General features: G+C 45.8%; 1 protein-coding gene across 3 annotated transcripts in view; it reads right to left on the bottom strand.

Annotated features, from left to right (window-relative positions):
* The window catches only part of ARHGEF11 (Rho guanine nucleotide exchange factor 11), an 883046-nt gene that overhangs the window by 265448 nt on the left and 600824 nt on the right, over positions 1-16774 (bottom strand). For all 3 annotated transcript variants that reach the window (XM_078670282.1, XM_078670280.1, XM_078670281.1), the window contains one exon: positions 2626-2705. In XM_078670282.1, the coding sequence (XP_078526408.1) occupies positions 2626-2705 (80 nt within the window). The remainder of the gene's footprint in view (positions 1-2625; positions 2706-16774) is intronic.

The raw sequence follows: 16774 nt of genomic DNA, 5'->3' as shown, positions 1-16774 counted from the left end.
CTCAAGCTCTTCCTAATAAACAAGACGAACAACAACCACAAATCCCAATACTGAGAACTGGATTGCTGATCCGTGTTGTAAAACCAAAAGTTAGTCACACCGTTCTTGGCCCTTCATTGACAAACTACCGAGATCAAGCCGAGTCAGAAAACATCTGGCCCACAACGTGTAGAAATTATTAATGAGACCGGGTGAATACTTTCCGTCTTCGGGGTTAGAGGGCGTGTGTTCATTCTCGTTTGCTGTTCCTACGCTGTTGTTTTGGATGAAAATGTGGTAAACGTGTGGTAATCCGATAAACACGCATTTAATTAGTTCTACGTCATTTACAGAAATATGGTTTTACCACAGCACTGAAATGTGGTAATACCGCATTATAGTATTAAATTACTGTTTTCATTCCCCCAGCAGTAGATAGAGGTAACTGTTCCGTGCATAAATACACTTAAAAACAAACATTGTAGACATAATTATCAAGGATTAATCACCATATACGAGTAGGACAAGTGTTGCACATTTGCAGACCCTCTCTCTGCTCTTGGTTCTTAATGCTACTGCTGTTGGGACTGTACAAAAAATACTTTTTGAATTCACTCAGTGCAAGGGGATGGATGGCGGTTCTGACCTCCAAACCAAACCCTGTGTGTGACATGGTAAATATAGTTTGGCAAAAACAGACTAGCCAAATCTCAACTTTACATAAACAAATCCCACTAAAATCCTGACGTGCAACCAAACCCTCAGCCAGAAACGGAACACAAAATATGATCGGACTTAAATGCAAAATAAAAAGGATTGTAACCTGACCTAGCAACCGGACGTTCAGGAGCGTGAAGCCGGTCATGGGGCGGGACTTCCGCCTTCTGCGTGAAGCCCGCATCCACGGAGTGCCAGAGAGCAGCATTGGTGACGCGGGGCTCCCATGCCTGAGGGAGAGCCCCGCGGTGGCTGCAGAAGTCAGGAGTGGCGGCGATGCGGTGAGTGGGGCTTAGTTGTAAGGGGGGGCGGGGGGTGTGTGTCTGTGTGTGTGTGCAGTGTCTGTGTGTGTGCGAGTCTGTGTGTGTGCATGTGTGTGTGTGTGTGTGTGTGTGTGTGTGCAGGGGGGTTGGGGGGGCGGCAGCGTGTGTATGTGTGCGCGCGCCTGTGTGTGTGTGTGTGAGTGCAGGGGGGTGGGTGCTGGCTGTGTGTGTGTGTGTGTGTGCGCCGTTAGTGCATGCGAGCCAAGCGAAAGCAGGGGTGACAGCGAAAGCCCAGGCTCCACAGCGAAAGCGAAACTGACACCGCACACACAGCAAGCAGCCAGCAGCGCGCTCAAAACTGACACTGGAAAAGCGCGCGTCCGACTCGTGTCTACATTCCCAGAAACGGACAACAATAGTTGTCGAGCAGACAGCAAGCAATGCTTCGCATTGCTTGCACGTCTAGGCTCGACCTAACAAAAACAAAGTGCAATCATCCGGGCCCACCACCAGATGGTGATCTATGCAATAGTGTGTGGTCTGCAGCCCATATGCCTCGAACACTATGTTCTATATTGGATGAGATGGAAGGAAAGTACTTTTCTTTTGAAGGAAATCCATAGGCACTTTAGAGATATCAACCTTCCCTTGCACCCATGATAGTTTATATTAGAGGGGAAAAAACAAGATATGCCTACGTTCGTTTCATGCTCTGCTGTAGGCTGCTTGATAGGTTGCACTAGAATAACTGGAAACCTTTCCGTTGGGTGACTGACAATCTCTAGACAATGTGCTCCATTTTCAATGCTTGTTTGCGCACACCAAGTGCCAGCAAAGAGATCTCCTCTAGCACAGAGGATAAAACTTAGAAATGTTGGGGAATAAAGATGCTTTTTTTACTGTGTTAAATGGAATCTGAGTTTTCAAAGATAGTGAACCATGTATGATATGTATTGTTGGACTCGGAAAATATGAATTATGAGAATCTTAATTCTTGTTTGGCCTTCCCAGATGACAGCGAATTGTATCCTGCACTTCTACTGACAGACATTATGCAGGATAATATGAACATCTTGGCATAAGCCAGACTACCAGTTATGGATACTTCACATTGTGTCTCTACAGCTTGTCAGATGTAATCTGTGAAAATGTGCAAGTGTTAAAAGTGTTCTTCTTGAGCACAACCCAAAGATGTTAAACTCCAACTACTATAGAACCTATCCCATGTGGGGCAAACAGACAACACTGCACACTTCTGTCACACTAGGCCTCCACCATGTATTAACTAAGGTTTCCCTCGATTGATTACAACAGGCCTTAAATGTTGCTAGTGCTCAATGATGCTTTGGTTTTTATTTCACCATCTCCTTTCTCCAACAGTTATTCTTCTGCATAGATCCCTACTAAAGAGTGTCAGGTTATGGTTTCCTTTCAGGACCACAACAAAAGTGGGCCTTCAGAGGAACTGAGGCTTAAATGTGCAACACCTGGACCAAACGCCAAATTAAACAGCAGTGACACTAATGCTCCAATGAGCAGATGGTACAAGTAACTTCAGTCTCTTGCACAAAGTCACAACATTTATTATGAGACGCAGAATCAGACCCAAGAGGTGTAAACTTCCAACAACAAACTGGAAAAAAACGACTCTCAAACAAATTCATACCCTGGATAGCATGAGTTCACCGATCTCTTGGATGATTGGTCCTTCTTCTCTTAGCTTCTTCATGGACTCTGCCAGAGAATCTGATATAAGAGATGGTGATGAGAGGAGTAATTTGGGGTAGGATAGAGACAGAGAATAATTTGACATTTAGTTTTCGCAGTGGCGGACATTTTGAAACAAATAATTTTCATGTTTATCAAATTAATAACTTTGGAAAAAATGCTGGGTATATTGGTCTCCCATTGCATTTAACTTCTACAAAGGCTAAATTGATCAAAAAGGCAAGGACGAAAATGACCAAATGTACTGATGTTTGAACGGTGCCAAAATTCAAACAAATGCAGTTGTAGGGGCTCATTTAAATTCTAAAGCAAGACCCATATCACCACAAGCCAGCCTGCAATTCTAATATCAACTTCCTAGGTTGCTAGGTTGCTTTATAGTAGACACACCTTTTACTGGCACTCAGTTTGGCAACACAACCACTACCATCATTGCAATATGCTGGCCGACATTGGATGTCCACATAATTTACCAGACATGCTCACTTCTGCCTCAATGCAATCACATGAATAAATCAGCCTGCATGTTAGGAACATTCATCCAAAGTAGCTTCTGAAAAACTGGAAGAACAAGTTACTTCCCTTCGAAAAGGCTCTTTCTAACCATAGTTTGCTCACCTTTATAATAACACCAGGTGCCAGACTGAACCCAAAATTATAACAGTAATTGTTTACACACATTGGTAAGTGGTGCAGTCAGACTTCACTAAGGCCTCGCTTAGTTCCGACAGATATTTGTAGGCGCTTCACCTGCACACTAACATAATTTTTGTCTTTCACTTTTGGGCACCCTTAGACTTGGATCAGCCATGACAAATCCGAGATGACAGTGTGCCAAAACGAACCTTTATAAAGGCACAGTAGTCCAATCCAAAGACAGTTTAGGAGGGAGGGCAGTAGTCAGATAGCGGATCCACCAGAAAGAGTGTTACTGATGATATGTAACATATTCCCTTTCTGGATACTTCTAACTCCAGAAGCCTCACCTATAGAATAGATACCCAGGCAATATGTCCAAAAAAGGTGGAGAGTCTGAACTGGACTCTCACAGAAAAGTCAATCAAACTGAGCAGGCAAAATAGTCCTCTCTACAGACTTCATTGTCGAGGCAGTAGTGTTTGGTGAATGTATTCAAAGACACTCATGTTGCAGCAGGCAGGCAGATGTCTAGGATGCAAACACCTCTTGCTATTGAGGTACCTTTGGCTGGGAAGGAGTGAGCCTGTGGGCCCTCAAAGGGGTTCTTTTTTGGTGTGGGAATTCCTGACTACACTGGACGATCCAACTGGACAGGGTTCTTTTCTGCAGCACCTTTCATGTCTTGGCAGGAGCATAGCTCACAAAGAGTTTGTTGTCTACACAGTACTCCAATAAAACTTCGTAGGGCAAGCAGGTAGAGCTTCCTTAGCCTCCTTCTTCCATGAATGGAGCGAAGAGAAAACAGTAAGTGAAGAGAAGGGATTGATGCATGTGTATGGACCGGAGCTGCATGTACATCAGAAACGCGAGGCTCAAGTTGAGTCTGCCCATCCGAGGTACCCTGAGGCATATATAAAGGCTTTAGTGGAAATGTGTTGAACTTCACCATAATAGGTGATCTGAATAAAGAAGATAAGTCAGGCAAACTTCAAAAGGCTGAGATGATTAAAATACAGCCTTTAACTGTGACCGCCGCAAAGCCTTGCTGGGCCAAAGATAAAACAAACTGGAAAACATTAGATAACTTGGCATGCAGGTGGAATCGAGCTGGTGTTCCCTAAACCAGGCCAAAATGTTCTCCGCAGTCACGGAATAGATAGGCACATCATCACACCCAATAATGGGCTTGTTGAGAGATTCAACAAGACCATTATAGGCATGATTATTGGCCTATCAGAGGTGGAAGTGTGACGTCCTCCTGCCACGCCTGTTGTTTACGTACCGGGAGGTACCGTAGAAGGGGGATGGATTCAGACCCGTTGAACTTCTGCATGGGCACCTTGTCAGAGGGCCTCTCAGTCTGGTGAAGCAGGGTTGGGAGCAAGCGCTCACAAAAATCCCTCAGGATGTGGTCTCCTACATGCTGGCGCTCTGCACCCAGATGAAGAGCTTCTGGAAGAAGGTAATGAATATGCTACTTACCAGTATGCATCTGTTCTTGGCATGTAGGGCTGCTAACATTCATATCTTAGCATTAGATCGCCGCCTAGTGTTGGGCTCGGATGATTGCACATTGTTGTCCTGGAAGAGTCTTCGAAGTATCCTGAGATAGGTGGCTCCTCCCCTGGACTACAGTGCGCATGGGCATCGGCTCCATCCCCAGATTGTTTTTTTCCGCCATTGGGTTCGGATGTGGTCTCGACGTCTTACTGTCGGAAACACTTCCTATGCTGAAAGGTGTCCTCAAACATGCTGGGGACATTTTTAAGGAGCCTACGAGGGCGAGAGTGGTCAACCCTCGCATTGAAAAAAAGTACAGGCCTGCACCTGCGGACCCCGCCTACATCCGGGGACAATTGCCACTGGACTCTCTTGTGGTTGCCAATGCCAGGAAACGTGCCAACTCCCAGACAACGGGTGAAGCTCCTCCCCCGGATAAAGAGTCCAAAGTGCTAGAGGCAGGAGGCAAAAGAGTGGCTGCACAGGCAGCAAACTTTTGGCGCATCGCCAATACACAGGCGCTCCTGGCGCGTTACGATAGGGCGCACTACGACACCCTAGAACAGGTTATACAACACCTGCCCCCACAGTTCCAAGAGGGCACCAAAATGCTTATTGAGGAAGGAAAGCTAATCTCAAACGCAGCCATCAAGTGTGCACTTGACGCTGCGGACACAGCTGCTAGGGCTATCAACACTAGCGTTATGCTGAGAAGACAAGCGTGGCTCCGCATCTCAGGGTTTAAACCGGATATTCAGACAACAATTCTTAATCAGCCAGTCAATCCTGATAGTCTGTTTGGTCCGGATAGGAATCTGGCAGCCAGCCAGCAGGTTATGAAACATGGCACGACCAGAAGGTCACTCTGGTCGAGTTTGTGCCTGGCCACAAAGTGTGAGTGATGGAGACTGTGGAGCCTAGGGCCCTGCAAGACTGATGATCTGAAACCTTATGAGGTAAAAGAACGTAAGCGGGATGTCACCTACCTGGTGGGGCTCAAGATCCCCAGGAACCCGTTACAGGTCCTGCAGGTCAATCGCCAAAATCCTCACTTCAAGAGTTCCAAGGTTACCAAGCTCCTGGTCGCGGTTGATGGAGTGAAGGAGGAGAGTGAACCTCTCCCCGACCCCCTTTCTTCCAAGGAGTGGGATGGGTCAGTGTTGGGTGTCCACCTCTACCATATTCTTGCCCTAAAGAAAGAGAGGGTCTGTTGCCAAGTGTTGGGCCAGTTTGCCTCTCTCTTCCCCCCAACTCCAGGGCTCCCTACATGGTGTACCCATGATAACGACACTGGGGACAGTATGCCTGTGAAGAATAAGATCTACAGGAAATCTGACAACATGAGAACCAGAATAAAGGAAGGCTCCAAAATGTTAGAGTTAGGGGCATTGGAGTCCTCAAGCAGTCCTTGGTCCTGCCTGGTGGTGTTGGTCCCCAAGGCTGACCCTCCAGGTAGCACCCCTGAACTCAGGTACTGTGTGGATTTCCTGGGGCTCAATGCAGTCACTAAGACTGATGCACACCCCATCCATTGAGCTGACAAGCTCAGTCATCCATTGAGCTGACAAGCTCAGTGATCAGTTAAGGCCTCCTAAAGTCCTCAGCAGGTTTGATCTGCCATCTGGATCCTGGCAGATCACAATAACTAAGGGGGCCATAGACAGGTCTGGGTTCTCTACCACAGAAGGCCATTTCCAGTTTTGGGTGATGCCCTTTGGATTGAAGAATGCCCCCGCCATCTTCAAGAGGTTGGTCAATCAGTTTCCTGAATGGGTTGGAGAACGTTAGTACCGCCCACCGAGACGACACTGCTGTCTTCACTTCTAGATGGAATTACCACCTGTGTCACCTCAGAGAAGTGCTTCTGTCTCTGCAGAGAGCAATCCTGACTCTTAAGGTCAGTAAGTGCCAGATAGGGCAGGGTTCAGTGGTCTCCTTGGGACACCAAGTTAGAGAAGACAAGGTGCAGCCCCTTCAGGGCAACATTCAGACCATACTGGCTTGGGAGTATGAATGAATCTTTCTTTATTCGGTTTTACAACAAAGAAAACCATAAAAGCGTAATTACAAACAGAGAAACATATTATAACACAATACATACATTTTAAAGGTTAAAACTTGAATTGAATTTGAATTGAATTTCCACATTAACATGATCAGTTACTATCTGAATAAGATAAAAAATTGGTCTTTACAAATTTATTCTATGTTTAAATATACATTAAAAAAATTTGACGACAAGATAGCAAATGCATTTGGAGTCTAGAAACTGCAGTCGTAACATAGCTGGGCGGCATTGTCTGACCCCCCACAGTTTTAGCGTAGATAACAACCAAATTTTCCGATGATCATGGTAAAATTTGCAGAACAAGACAGTGTGCATAGTTGTCTGCTCTGATGTTTCATCGCAGGGGCAGGGGGTAAGAATTGGCTCCCAACTATTTCTCGTTGGAAATACCACTAATCGATGAAAGAGATTTAATCTAAATCTTGTTAAAATTAATCGCTCAAATACTTTGAGGTCAAGTGTTAGATAAGGCTGATTTAGCAGGGTAATCTGAACCGCAATAACATGAAAGGCAGAAGCTTTCGTGGCTTCACTAGCAAACCTTAAAGCTTCTAAATGGCTCAGTGCCTTTGCTTTCAAATCCTTTCTCGAAATCTCACAAATCATCTCAGGTTTTGTATAATAGTATTCTAAGCCTAGATCAATAGAAAATTACTCACGTAAAGAAGCCAGCTAATTTTCTGTGAATGGTCCAGAGCCATACAATCTGCCATAATTTCCTTTGTCAGTAAGTTCTTTTCGGAAGTCCAAATGCGTCGCCAAAGTAGAATTGGTTGGATCTTTTCCAGGTCCCCTATATATGGGATACCCAATTCTGTGTGACAGGCCAATGTGGAAATCCGTTTAGGAGCCGCTAAAAGAAATCTTAAAAAGGTGTTTCCTGCCACCTGCAGTGCGCTGATGTTTGCGTGCCCCCACAGTCCAGCCCCATACAGGGCTATTGCCCGGCATTTAGCGCTTTAAATTGTTATCAGTTCTACAGGGGACCTATTGCCCAATCTTAGTGAAAAATTTATAAGGGCGGCAACCGCTCTCATGAGGAGGTGTTTTCTAGCCTCAACTGCAGCTTTCCAATTCAGTTTCAAGTGACCCCATGAAATCAGCGTACCTATCCAGGGCCTTCTGTAGTTCGCGAGGGGTGCGAGCTAGTATCACGGCGTCATCTGCATAGAGCAGAGCGGGGATCGGCCGATTTCGTACTTGCGGAAGATCCTGACCCCCCCTCAACATCTCCACCTCCAAACCGTTGGTATAGAGAGAGAACAGAAAGGGGGCCAGGACACAGCCTTGCCGAACTCCATGCTCCACTCCAAATGACGCCGATAATTCACCCCTCGTGCCAAAACGCACCCTCGCTGATGCCTTGGAATATAGCTCCCTCAGAAAATCTACGAGGGGGGGGTCTACTCCTATTTGTAGCAGGACAGGCCAAAGCTTTGCGTGGCATACACAATCAAAAGCAGCGGACAAGTCTACGTAGACCATGTAGAACTTGCCCTGTTTAGCATGCGTGTATTTCCCCAACAGCATTGATAGACTCTGGACAATGATAGCTCTGCCTTGATTGACTTTGAAATTATAAAAAGAGACGATTCACCGGCGTATCCTATTGATCACATTATCTGCAGGAGCTATATATCCCTGAACGACTACGTTCATTGATTTCACAATCCCACATTATCCATTAGGATTTCCAGAATAATTGTTTTATCAAATATATGAACCCTGATATAGATTTCAAGAGACCCTAAATAAATCTCGAAGTATTCGAAGTAGTGTGGTAATTTCCTGAAGAAGGCGTGTGGTTACGCCGAAACGCGCTTCGAATAAATTACTACGTGAACAATACTTTACCTATCAGTTTATGAATTTTAATTGTATAACAAGAGAGAATTTTATGTATGTAATTTTTATTCTTTAGTGCCACAGTATGACTTTATGTATTTGTTTTTTAATAATAATATATTTTTGTAATGAATAAAACATCATATCATATATTCTAGCTTATTTTGCAGTGTGTTTGTTATACCCTCCGTATACTTATATATTTCTATATATATGATTGCCTAGGAATTGTTTTTCGCACATGTTTTTTCCCTGTCCTAGGAATCGAACAAATATAGTTCAGGGGCCTTTGTTTTTCTCCAATAGTGAAAAGCTCTTAACCACACTACACTGGAAATCACAAAGGCTCGGCCCAGCACACTCACAAAGGGTTTTGGCATAAGTCTATTGTGGCTCCAGACATTCTGGGACCAGGGCTGAGAGGCAGGAAATTCCAAGTACCTCTGGCCGTGAAAACCTCCTGATCCTTCTCTTACTTCAAAGTGGGTACCAGGTATAAATATTAGACACTCAGATCCAACTCTTCAGTGTACCTCATAACATGTGGAAGACTCAGAAGGACTACTGTGCTGCTCTGCAAGAAAGACTGCTACTCTGTTACCCTGATGTCTAAGTGAAACGATTAGACCACCAGCATGACTTCAAGGGCTAGTTGGCTAGCCTTCTGTTTAGAGCCTCAGGGACAGAAAAGTCTCCAACCACATTGAATCGAGCCCCTGGAATCTGTCCGCTGGGAGTCCTACCCCCCCTTTATCCCCCTATTCCAAACGGTGCCACCCTAGTACAAGACACTTTAAAGTGAGACTGAAAGTGCTCTGCCAGCCCAGCGGTGGTTCTTTGAGCAGAACCGATGAAGTGTGATGCATCTCTCCGCAGCTGCATCAGAACACCACAGTGCGACACTACTCTGACGCCGAACCTTGTATCACAGCCTGTCGTCTCCCTAGATCTGCTGCTGTGCATCACATCCCTGGCGCAGGCCTAAGCATCACAAGCCCCTCATCGACTCAATCCTTGAGGACAACACAGGGCTCTTCATCACAGCCCCACTGCTTCTTCTGAACTGCCAGTGCACAAAGCATCTGTGATGCAGGACTTCAAATCGCAAACCGCTAGTCAACGGCACCTTCTATGACTATGCAGGACTCAGCATGCAGCTGTTCATAACTACAGGTTTATGACACAATCAAGACACAGGATCTTGCAACGCTCCTCAAACCAGGATTGAAGGTACTTTGTTCAGCGGGCCTAACAAGAGTCCCTGTATCCAGCCTGCGCCTCATTGCGGTGGACCTGAACCTGTGACTCTTTCCAGGTCTGGCCCGACCAAATAACCACAGGTGGCGATTTGTGGCACTATTTTTACTTTAAAATCTTAAATTGCACATCTCTGGTTCTACCAATTGGATGTTTATTGTTGTGGTCTCATCATTTATTTAATTTATTTCTATTTTTCTAAATGTGAGATTTTTCTTGTGTTGTATTTTTCACTTTATTACTTTTTGAAGTGCTGCATAAAAGTTAAGCCTGACTGCTTTGTGCCAAGCTCCCACAGGGTTAAGCACAGGTTAATTTGGGGTTTACTTGTGTTTCACCCTGACAGAGACTGTGGTTGCTGCTTGAGTAAGGTTTCACCCACCCTCAACCAGTAATCCAATTTCCAACACAGATATTGTCCAACAGAGAGCCCTGGTATTGCGTCCACTAGAAACAGAGTCCAAATGTGCAAAAGAACACACAGGACCTCAACAATGCATTTGACTAGCAAAGCCTTAGAATGGGCTGGCTCCACTCTTAGATAGAGCCCGTACATTTGCTATGTAATTGTAAATTATACAACAACATCACATAAAATATGTGAAGGTATCCTAAACATTCAAAAAGTATATTTCTTTAACACGTCAAAGCTTTTGACAGTAATACCTCATGTTAAAGCACTGCCTTGAAAAGTGCTCATTAAAAGAGATAATGAAGACAAGCTTTTAAAACGAGTAGCCTTGCCTTTCTAATTGTTAGTTGCCAGCGCTAATTGCTAGAGGCTGTGCACTCAAGTGGTCGCCAGCTGTGCTGGTTTCCACTGAAGGAATGGTTCTAAGGAGACATTGCTGACTAGGAGGGAGTGGGAGAAGGGAGGGGATTCACGCGGGCGCTTGTGCGCGTAATAGCAAGCTGGTGGTCGGCAAAAGCCTGTGGGTAGCACTTTTTAAACCAGCTACTAAATTTCTCACCAGAGTAGCGCATGCACTGACTCTAGCGAGACCTAAAAAGGGCACTTTCCTACAGCTCTCATCCAGTTGGCTACATTGGTCATGGCGTCGCCAAAGTTTTTTCTGGTTGGGGTCTTCGTGAGCGAGAGGATAAGTTGTGTGTTATCTGCAAAGGATATGATGTTGAGACCATGGGATCGGACTATGTCCGCAGGGGGGGGGCGGGAGTTGGTTATATAAACAATGTGGGGCTGAGAGATGATCCTTGGTTTACGCCGAAAATGATGTTCTTGAGTTGGAGGTGAAGGGAGGCACTTGTTTTCTGTATGCCAATATTGTAGAGTCTGTTGATGTGATACGGTGTGGAATGCAGCTAAGAGGTCGAAGTGGATCAGGGCTGCAGTCTCGCCGAGTTCAACGAGGGTTCTGATGTCGTCTGTGGCTGCGATCAGTGCAGTCTCCATGCTGTGGTTGGCACGGAATCCCGATTGGGTGACGTCAAGCTGTTGGTTGATGGCCTACTCCAGTACTTTGGCAGAGTAAGGGACCAGAGAGATCGGTCGATACTTGTTGTTCGCGGAGATCGGAGGAGGATTTCTTTAGGAGGGGTCTGATCTCTGCATGTTTCCATCGGTCTGGGAAGGGTGCCGTTGTGATGGAGGAGTTGAGGATACGGATGAGTTCCGTGCTGATTAGATTGGTTCAGAGGTTTAAAAAAATGGTGGGCCATGGGTCGGTGGGTGCTCTGGAGTGGATGGATGACATGACGGCTATTGTGGTTGTGCCCAAGCCGAGAGTATTGCGTTACACAAAGAAGACACTTTAGGGTTATGTAAGATTCCTATAGCAGCAAACTGGGACACTATACTACATGACTTGCAAAATGAGCAACACCTAGACTCAGACCACGCAGAAGCTATGACAAGAGAAGATGAACCGGATGCAGTATCCTAACCTACCACTCCACAAAAGCCATTCAGGTTGAGTTGATACAGCCATGCAAGACTCTCAAACAAATTAGGATCTGATGGGTTTGTTGATAGGAAATGTGCACACTGCTGTTTTATTTGGGGGATAGGGGAGGGCTGGGGAAACCCAAGTTTGGCCGATTTGTCCCTATGTCCCTCCCCCTTTCTTCTTCTTGATGTCTCCATTCATTGAGGTTTTTCATAAGGACTTCTGCCTCTGCCAACGCCACGTCTTAAACCCCGCAGATTTCAATCCACAAATGCTCAGTGAGATCTCCTGTGCATTGAGAAGTCCCTGCCTTTAGCCCTTTGATTTTGGCTTTTTGCCTGTTCATTGCTCCATGCAACACTTTCTGTGCTCCTATGCTGCCTCCATATGTATTACATGTGATGTTGATGTATAACTGGCAATGTCTCTGGTCCTGAACTGTTGACCCTTTAACCATGTTCATTCTTTTAAAAAAAATAATTCTGATTCAAAAACAAATGATGGCCATTGTTGTCTGAGTGGTGAGTGTGGTCAATGTGGTGACAGTTCGGCTGGTGTGTGTTCGGCTGGTGTGGTCGAGGCTGTTGAGGTTAAGAACTGTAGGTTGGGTCGAAGTTGTTGTGGATATAGTCTGAAAGGGTGTCAGAGTTCTTGGGAAAGATGGATTGTGTTCTCAGTGGCTGCAGGGTTGGAATATTCTTTGACTGTTTCAAACAATTCTTTCATGTGATTGGCTGCTGTATCAATGCAGGCTGAGATGGCTAATCACTATGCTTCCTTGATGTGCAGGTGGTAATTGCTGAGGGCTGATCTGTGAGTGGCTTTGTCAGAGGGGTTACTGGTGAAGAATCATCGTTTCTCAAGTTGGTAGCACTTGTGCTTAGTGGTTTTGAGTTCTGGGGTGTATCAGCTGAATAGTCTTGAGGTCTTGTTGGTTCTTCCTGGCTTTTTCCGGGAGGCTCTATCGAAGCATTCGGTGATCCAGGTGATGAAACTGTGGACGCCCTGATCTTGGTCTGACGAAGCTTCAGGTTGGGTGGTGCTGAGGGCCTGAGTCCATTGTGTCTCGGTTACCTTGCCCCAGCTGCGGTGGGAGCATCTGTGATGCTTTGTGGTTGTATGGTGGTGACAGAGAATGTGAAGTCAAGGATGGTGTGGCGGACTAAGTGAGTTCTGTCACGTGGTTGAATTTGACCATGTCGCTGGAGGTGAAAATTGGGTTGAGTGTTTGTGCAGCTTTGTGTGTGTGTTCAGTGACCAGTGTAGAGTCATGAAACATTAGGGTCATACTCATAATATCCTGGACTTTCCACTTCGGGGAAAATGGCACAAATCTGCACTGTATCCAGAATGTTCCAATGAACAGGAGCATCTGCACAGGAGTAAAATGTGACTTCGGGAGATTGATAGTGAACCTCAACAATGTTAGGAGGTTTGCAGCTGCTTGGGGCTAGCCCACCTCCCACAGACAGTTATCGATGTAGGGAAACACTAGAACCAGCAATCTGCAAAGGTGTGCAGCGACCACTATCACCAAAAGGGAGCACTGCAAACTGAAAATGCTCATGTCCCACTGTAGACCGGAGGAAGCGCATATGGGCCTTAAGGAAGACACCGGACATTGAGGTTTTCATCAAAATGACTCTTTAATTAAAGTCGCACGAGGATATGTAAATTAGACTCCTGCCGCTTCAATGCCACCATCCAGACTCCGATGTCTAGGATAGGCAGGTCCTGGGATAGCAGGAGCATCTTGAATTTGTCCTTTCACAGGAAGACATTGAGGGGTCAAAGATCTAAAATTAGAGGACAGTCTCTGCCCTTCTTCGGCACAAGAGAAAATAGTGGGAGAAACATCCAGTTCCCATCTTTGATGCCTGATCCTGTTCTATGCCCCCTTTAGACAGAAGGGTCAGTACTTCCTGCTGAGAGGGAAACAGGTGGTCTTTGGTCAACTGCCCTGAGGTGATAAAAGGTGCAGCGAAATAAAAAGAAATGGAAGGTCATAGCCTCGTAGTACAATTTGGAGGACCCACTTGTCTAAAGTAATGGCTTGCCACCTTTGGAGGACATAGAAAATCATGCAACTGTCAGGATAGCTGTGTGCTGTCCGGGACAAACTAGACATACTAAAGAGGTTTTGAGACTGTAGATGTTAGACTGGCTTGGGAATAAGCTGCATGTTACGGATGTTTTTGTGGATCACAGCCTCCGCCAAGAAAAGGCTGAAAGGCCTGGTGTGCTAGTGGAGTGGCCAGATGCTGGAGAAACTGGAACTCCCTAATATTGCTAAGAAGTGGGTGAAATTGTTTGGTGGGGGCCGAAAAATCAAAGGAATGTGCTATGGCACTGCTCTCTTTAAACATTTCAGGGACAATTCTGCTGTGTCGTCAAAAAGACAAGAGGCACTGTACAGCATGTTCATCAAGGATGTCTGGACATCCCCTGAGAAGTCATTAGACCTTATCCAGGTGTGGCACCATAGTGCCACACACGTACAACACTGCCCGATCTAGGAAGTCTTCGTTTCCCTACCAGACCGTATTACAAACTTTGCTGTGTTACAGTCATCCTGGATAGCTTGGGTCAGGGAAACCTTGAGGTCATCCGAAACTGCAGGAAATACTTGAGCAACCGAGTTCCATTAGTCATGGGAGTAGCGGCCCAGAAGGTAGCTGGCACTCACCGAATGCAGAGCATGATTTGTGAAAGAAAGAATGTGTTTGCAAAGAAATATATTCTTTTACGAAGTTCTCCAGTATGGGATATTGTGTGAGATGTATTTATGGTACCAACCAACCAGCCTATTAACTGATTTTGCCCAAGTCTGTTAGAAGATATCTGTGAGGGCCTCATTAAATGGTAATAGAGGTACTCAATCCTGACCAGGATTGAGTACCTCCGTCAGAACATCAGTCTTCACATCCATGGTAGGGAATTGTGGGTCTAGTGAAGGAGGTGCTTTCTTGGCAGGACTGAGAGAAGAAACGAGGCCAGTATCTGGAGAAGTATCCAGGCCACTGGCATATTGTAATTCTTCATACCTAATTTCGTCATCATATTGGATAACAAAATAGTTCCCTTCTTCGTAAATGTAATTGTCTGAATCAGTGCCGAAAAGAATAAAGTAAAGTACATTTTGAGCCCTACCTTCTCGTGAGGGAAAGGCATCATAATCTGAATGGTTGCCAGTTGGCTATACTCCAATGGAAGAAGGGTACAGCCTCAGTTCAGGAGGTTGTAGCTCTGCTCTCAGTCAGAAAACAAACTGGGCTGCAAATCCTACTGCGGAGTTGGCCACCGGCATTGAAGCAAAGGAACCCGGAGCAGCTGGTGGTGCCAAAGTCAACACCTGAGCTCATGCTAAACTTTGAGGAGGTTAAAGGGGTTCAGATGCCGCCAATGGTTAACCTATTTGTAAAAGTCCAACTAGAGGCAGGAATGGATCCTTGGGGCCCAAAGGCACACCAACGGGAACTAGTAAAGTGCTGAAAATGAACAGCATGGATGCCCTAAAGGCTTCCACTAGTTGCAACATAGTTGACAGACATGGAAATTTGGGGGCTGTAAGAGGTTTATCAACAAATATGTTTTTTTTTTACGGTAGGAAACTCACTCCAGAACTTCGACTGCTCTGTGGACAACAATTGCAAAAGATATACCTTTTTTTCTGGGGGGACTTTGTGTTGATTGTAACACCTTCTCACAAGAATGTTCCAATCTACCTGCCGTTTGTATGTCCACGTACCATCCAGCATCAGCATAGCAAGAAGGTAGCAGGTTGCCCTCTCCCCTTCATCATCACTGCCATTACCACATGACACCAGTGCACTGAAGTCTTTAAACTGTGACTGAATCGGAGATGAACAGGGCCTCCAGCCTCCTATGGTACTGGTGCCTAGAGAGAGAAGGGATTGCATTCCAAAGCTGGAGGCTGCACTTTGGTAAATTTGTAACGTGACATAGGTCTGACCCGGGGCACATCAACTGCAGATCCATCATAGGAGTCTATGGAGTTTGGGATTGACGTTGGTGCGTTGGGACTGGCATGGGCCCAGGACTCAGAGAGGAGCTATAGACCAGCACAAGCAGGAAACCTAAAGTAGTCCCTGAAAGGTCAGCTGGCACCAGGGAAAGAACCGACAGCAAAAGTATAACTGGAGCCCATTTGCTGCAGCATGAGGTCTGTAGGAATTCCAAAGGGGGCTGGTATCACCTTGAAGATTTACTTTATGGGCTTTTTAAAGGCCTCTTTCTGTTGCTTGGTCAACGAAGGCCTAAAAAACTCTGTGTACATCTGGCCTGCCTCAGGACATGCTTGGAGTCAAAAGATGTTGGCAAGTCATGCCCTTGGGGTGTTGACTACGTAGCTTCTTGCCTGATCTGGAGCAGAAAGAGGTGGAGGTATCCAAACTGGCTTTCTTACATTTGTAGCGTGACTTGGGTTTACCTAGGGACATGGATTGTGGTAAATATTTGGCTTGGGAGTGACGTAGCGATTTGGTGCAGGAACATTTCCGAGACGCCTAGCAAATTTGGGAACATTTCTTCAAGTGTGATCTCCTCCTGTACTCTGTAATGTAGCGTTTCACGTCCCACACCCTGATCACAGTCAGATAGTTCAGAGAGCGCTTGTTGCTTGATTCAGAATAATGACCAGTTCTGAAGCACCACAAGCAGATTTCATGTGAATCCATGATCGACATCTACTTTCTGGAGTTGGCACATGGTTTGAAACCTCCCTGTTTGAAGAAGGGGCATTTCCTATGGCATGCTTTGGTCGTTGAATTCTGGGGTCAGCACAACCGACGAAGCGTGCCACGCACTGGTGAGCGGGAGGAATTATTGTTTGGTGATTAGTGCCTAGGATT

Source organism: Lissotriton helveticus, chromosome 12, assembly GCF_964261635.1.
Source record: "Lissotriton helveticus chromosome 12, aLisHel1.1, whole genome shotgun sequence".
Classification (NCBI taxonomy): domain Eukaryota; kingdom Metazoa; phylum Chordata; class Amphibia; order Caudata; family Salamandridae; genus Lissotriton; species Lissotriton helveticus.
The sequence above is the reverse complement of the archived record's forward strand: the minus strand, read 5'-3'. Positions and strand labels throughout refer to the sequence as shown.